Below are 6,000 nucleotides of genomic sequence, written 5' to 3' on the forward strand. Positions count from 1 at the left end.
ATTTTACCATATTTATCCAAAATTTTCTGTGTATGTCTATTTAGCAGTTTTGCATGGTGCTGAACTCTAATTTAAATATGTTAAGGCCTTGGGAACTTTCGGGGATAAATAGGGTGAGGGCAAATGATGGACTTAGCCATTTCTTTATTTGCATGGTGCAGAACTCAAATTTACATGTTAAGGTCTAAAACTGCACCGTTTGTTCATTTTCACCAGGATTTGATCTTCCCTGGGGACTTTTAGGTCTAAAGGGAGAGGAGGAGAATGCTGAACTTAGTCATTTTTTTATGTCTCGTTCACTGTGCACTCACGGAGGACTATGCATACTTCACTTGTTTGTAGTGGAAGTCTTGGTGTATTTTAGACGACTCTTTGGGGATATTTCCGTAACAGGCTTGTTTTGTGTTTCTGTCTCACGTGTCTGGCAGTTGTGTTCAAAATATTCTGATTCGTCTAGAAATAGTATAGTCAGATATGAATTCCTCTCAAATTGTCCGCTTTTTATTCTGTCTATTCGGATCAAAAGTGTAGGCGAGTAGCACGAAACCCCATTTAAAAAAAATGGCGCGCTAAGACGAGTTCTAAAGAAAAATAAAACGTGTTGAATTTTGTTATCTTTAAGCATGCGAGTTAATTTTCTCGTACAAAAAAAAAGGAAGGAAGGCGTGTTGATTGGAATGTTGTTTGGCCGATCAAAACTTACTGACATAAAGTAGTAAACAAAAAGGACGCTCTTTGCAACTTGGCCGAGAAAAGTATAGTTCCTTCGCAGCATAAACACGTCACAAATAATGTTTCGGCGTTTTCGCTAGAAAAGAAAAGGAGAAAAGGAAGGATTAAAACATGAAATATATAATTTATCAGGATTTTTGATTTAAAAAACAAAAAAGACTTTGAAAACAATTTTCTTGCGGAAAAAAAAATCGGATATATGCAAAAACTAAACTTTTTAGCTTGGACTTCTGGACTAAATGTAGCAGTATAGTGACTATTAATCCTTATTCATCCCTAAATGTGCATCGAACGAATACCATATTACTTAGTTCGCCGCAACGTATAACAAGGGTTCATACAATATTCCAGCCATATCGGTCTAGTAGTCTCTAAGAAAATGTCTAGCGTAAGTGTGGTATTGTGGTAACTAATACCTATTAATCCTCCTTAAGTCCTAACTGTGCATCGAACGTATACAATAATAAATAGTTCGCTGCACCTTATTATAACAAAGGTTCATGCAAAAGGTTAGCCAGATAGGCCTGGTAGTTTCCGAGAAAACTTCTAGAGAAAATGTGATAGTGTTGTGACGAATCTATATTAATCCCTACTTATACATCGAACGAAAACTATAATACCTAGTTCGCTGTACCGTATCATAACAAAGATCCATACAAAATTTCAGTCAGATTGGCTCAGTAGTTTCCGAGAAAAAATTGGAACTGACAGACAAATAAATAGATTAAGAGAAATATAATATAGAATATTTGTCACTTGTTACATATCTAGAAAGACGGAAAATTGTATGAAAAGGAAAAGAAATTAATTTTAAATAAACTAATAAATAGCTACTTTGTTCCGATCGTAATATGTTCAAGATTATTTTTTTAACTTCTAAATTAAAACCAAAAATCTGAATGATTTCCAAACTGTAATAAAGATTTCTCCGTCGATTTCTAATATCGCATTCGTGGAGATACGATGAGTAGGAGGACATACATAAAACAAGGCCGATAGCCATTAGTCGCGTGCTCTCGTGTAATGAATGCGTGAATGTGGGATTGACGTGAAACTCTTAAAGATAAACTAAAATGACCGAAAAATTGGCATAAATGACTTAAATAAATACAACGTAAATGACTTAGAATGACTTTAATGAGCTTAAGGATGAATTGAATGACTTTAATAAGCTTAAGGATGAATTGAATAACCTTACGAATGACTTGAATGCTTAAAAAATAACTGGAATCCTTCAAAAGCAACTTGAATGATCTGGAGAATGACTTGAATGGCTTTGAGACTGACTGGTTGTAAAGTGTGTGATCATTTTACATTAAATTAATACAGAAAAAGTGATCCCCCATTTTATATCACAAAGTTACAAACATAAGTAAAGCATGTAGTAAGAACAGATACTACACTTTGATCTTGGCCAAAAGGCCAAGAAAAGGGTATTTATTTGCTCCCCCACCAAGCAAATTAGGCACAAGGCCGATTTTTAAAGTGAGGAGTGAAGGGGAAATGGTGACCAACTCCCCGGGGAGTAGGGGAGCTGGATAGTGACAATTGGTATGAAGGGTTGCCCCTACATTGACCAAAGTCTTATATGTGGGGTTGGTATTTATTTGCTCCCCCACCGAGCAAATTAGACACAAGGCCGATTTTTAATGTGAGGAGTGAAGGGGAAATTGGGACCAGCTCCCCAGTGAGTAGGGGAGCTGGATAGTGACAATTGGTATGAAGGGTGCCCCCTACATTGACCAAGGTCTTATATGTGGGGTTGGTATTTATTTGCTCCCCCACAGAACAAATTAGGCACAAGGCCGAATTTTAATGTGAGGAGTGAAGTGGAAATGGAGACCAACTCCCTGGGGAGTAGGGGGAACTGGATAGTGACAATTGGTATGAAGGGTTTCCCCTACATTGACCAAGGTCTTATATGTGGGGTTGTCCCCACATATGGTCTTTGCTTGTAGTATCTGCCGGAACAGATACTACACTTTGAGATATTAAATCTTTTATTCAGGCAAAAAAAGAACATGAATAAAAAAAACTTAGACACAAGGCCAACTCAAAAGGGGGGGCAGATGGGGGTTGTTGGTCATCCTTGTAACTCTAGAACTAAATAAAAGTTTCTCTTAGCTAGAATATTCTTTCACCATAATACTGCATTCGCCCTTTCGTACTTGGGGACGTCCTACTTGGCACCCAATTGTTTAAAACATTTTTTATTTCCGTGTAAAAACAAAAAAGATAACAATGATGATGCGATAACTCATTTGTGTTGAGGGCGGGGGAAGAAAAAAAAAAAAAGCTCTCTTCCCTGTATTGAAAATCGCCAAAATGACTGGCGTGGAGTCGGCGTCCAAAGCGGGGAGCCGACTTTGGCGCCAAAAAGAAGTGGCGCCAAAGGCGGCAAGAGGGGAGATAGAACTGAGAGAGGGAGTGGGAAGTTAGCGGAGGGAAGAGAGAAAGTGTTTCCGACCCTCCCTCGCGGGAAGGTCGTATATTATCAGTTCGGATTCCCCCGTGAGGGGAGAGAGCAGAGAAAGACAGACCAAGTGGGGGTGCGGACAGAACGCTACCCAACAAGCTCGTCAGGTGTTCCGGGCACGAGAATGTGTCGCCAGAACAGCACTGCCTAGCGCAGTGTATGTATCAGAGAACAGATACAACACTTTGATCTTGATATTTAATTTATTTCGTTTGAAGAAAAAATTACAATTAAAAAAATTCCAATATAAAATTAAAAAATTTATCTTGGCCAAAAGTCCAAGAAAAACTTAAAAAGCTAGGAACAGCATCTATTAACAACAGACCTTTGATCTTATCCAAAAAGGCCAAGCACAAAAGTGTTACGGACAGACCGACCGACCGACCGACCGACCGACCGATGGAGTGACTTATAGAGTCGCTTGCACGCGACTAAAAATGGATAGACGCTGTATTAAAGCACAACCTACTGGGCATAGACAATTCTGGAGAAGATATCAAATGAATTTGCATCGTAAGTTTATTTCTCACGTATCGAGGGCAAATCGAATTGAGTCCTGTCTTTGATTTTCAGTGTTCTATCCTGATTAAAGATGGGTAGCACTGTAAAATTACTTTAAATGAAAGGGAGGTGAGTTCGATTCTTACTGTGTTTATTTTTTTCTTCTTTTTTTACTCTTTATCTATTCTCGCGACTGATTGACCGTACAAAAGGCAGGAATAGGGGAATATCATAATTACTGAATTTATATCTTTATTTAGATCTAGCAGGCTGCCCAACGTTGCCCAGACGTTAAGTACGTTTAAATATGATATTTTAATTTATGCAAAATCGTATTTATAATTATAGAACCAATTTTCTATTGATTATTATTATATTGTAGCCAATATATAGTAGTGGTTTCAAAAGTTTAAAACAAAAATATGACTTGAATGCCATCATCTACAATCGAAACCAGAACATTTAGCTCTCCAGCGATATTCCCTACTATCTGACCTAACAACACATGCATATCAAAGTTTGACAAATAAACCGACTCAAACGTATAAATGTTTATTTGCATATGCGTAAATGATACACATTAGTTTGACTTAAGCCTGCCAGGTTTCAATATTTTTATTTTTAATTAATAGCAGCTTTTATACGGCTAAAAATAAAATCGAAATTGTTTCACGGATCCAAATCCCCTATATACTAAGTTTCAAGTCTCGGAACAAGGGGCAAAGTAGTTTCGTAGAGATAATTCCACCCTTCTCAGGTACATGCTATTATAAAAAAATTAGACACCTCAAAAGCATGTGGATCAGATCTCATCCCGGCTGTGCTATTAAAAAAATGCCCTGCCGAGGTTGCTCCAGTACTCTCCAAACTTTACAATAAATGCCTTAACGAATCTTGCTTTCCCGACTGCTGGAAAACCGCCTCTGTGGTACCAGTCTTCAAGAATTCTGGTGAAAGAACTAACCCACTAAATTATCGCCCCATTAGCCTCCTCCCGCTTTTCGCCAAAATATTTGAGTCCTTAGTTAATCAAGCCCTAGTCCAGCATCTAACAGCTGCTAAACTCCTGACTGACAAACAATATGGATTCAGGCAAGCCTGTTCAACAGCAGATATCTTAACTGTAGTTTCTGAACGTATATACCGTTCATTGGACAAAACAGGGGAGGGTAGAGCGGTGGCCCTTGATATATCTAAGGCTTTTGACAGGGTATGGCACGATGGTCTTCTAAGGAAAATTAGATCATATGGAATCACTGGAAGAATTCACAATGTAATTAAATCCTTCTTAAGTAATAGAAAAATCAAAGTTGTCCTCGACGTTCGTACATCTAAACAATATGACATAAATGCGGGAGTAACTCAGGGGTCTATCCTTAGACCTCTATTATTCCTGATATTCATAAATGACCTCCCTGATAAAATTGTTTCGGACATGGATATATTTGCCGATGACACCACTCTCTATAACAGATATGAGGGGAAAACAAATGAACACATATCCAAGGAAATGGCAGAAACACTAGAGGATGACCTCCAATCTGTAGTGGAATGGGGACAAAAATGGTTGGTCACATTCAATGCTGCTAAGACTAAGCTTGTTTCCTTCAATAACTACAATAAACCTTCTCTACCACCAATAGCAATGGCCAAGAACACATTGCCTGAAAGTACTTCTTTTAAACTCCTCGGCCTAATGATTACAGGGAATATGAACTGGAATAGATACATTCAGAGCATTGCCAAGGCTGCTGCAAGGAAGGTTGGCTCCCTCTACCGTGCTAGAAAATTACTTACGCCTGACGGTATCCTATACCTCTATAAGGCCACCATTCGCCCATGTATGTAGTACTGTTGTCACATCTGGGCTGGTGCATCTGCTGCTTGTCTCTCGCTCCTGGACAGGGTTCAAAAGAGAGTCGCAACCTAATAGGTCCTGAACTGTCATCTAGGCTTCAGCCTCTGTCCCATTAACGAGATGTTGCATCCCTCTGCCTGTTCTACAAATACTTTAATGGTGAATTCTCTGACGAACTGCAAACACTTGTACCTCCCCGACGTAACTACCCCCGACAAACTCGACAAGCTACTAAGTCTCATCCCTTTATCCAAACATCTTTCTACTCATCTCCCTTCATAATGACCCCGCTAATTAAGTCCCTGATAGTAGCCCTCTGCTTCAAAGTGGCACGGTGCCTTGTTTGGGGTGAAAATTGAATAAAAAATAAATAAATAAAAAAATAAATAGAAATTTGCTCTAAATGCAGCTCAAAATGTTATGTAGTTATGTA

The 6,000-nt window shown here is 38.6% G+C and overlaps 1 protein-coding gene and 1 pseudogene across 1 annotated transcript in view; both read right to left on the reverse strand.

Moving 5' to 3' along the window:
• Window positions 1–6,000, reverse strand: part of LOC145279723 (uncharacterized) — a 125,759-nt gene that overhangs the window by 70,726 nt on the left and 49,033 nt on the right. Inside the window, exon 10 of the mRNA XM_080131013.1 lies at window positions 704–808. Within this exon, the coding sequence (XP_079987139.1) occupies window positions 704–808 (105 nt within the window). The remainder of the gene's footprint in view (window positions 1–703; window positions 809–6,000) is intronic.
• LOC145280510 (U2 spliceosomal RNA) lies at window positions 2,062–2,167 on the reverse strand (annotated as a pseudogene).

Source organism: Euprymna scolopes, chromosome 7, assembly GCF_053919585.1.
Source record: "Euprymna scolopes isolate OS-2025 chromosome 7, ASM5391958v1, whole genome shotgun sequence".
In the NCBI taxonomy this organism is placed as follows: domain Eukaryota; kingdom Metazoa; phylum Mollusca; class Cephalopoda; order Sepiida; family Sepiolidae; genus Euprymna; species Euprymna scolopes.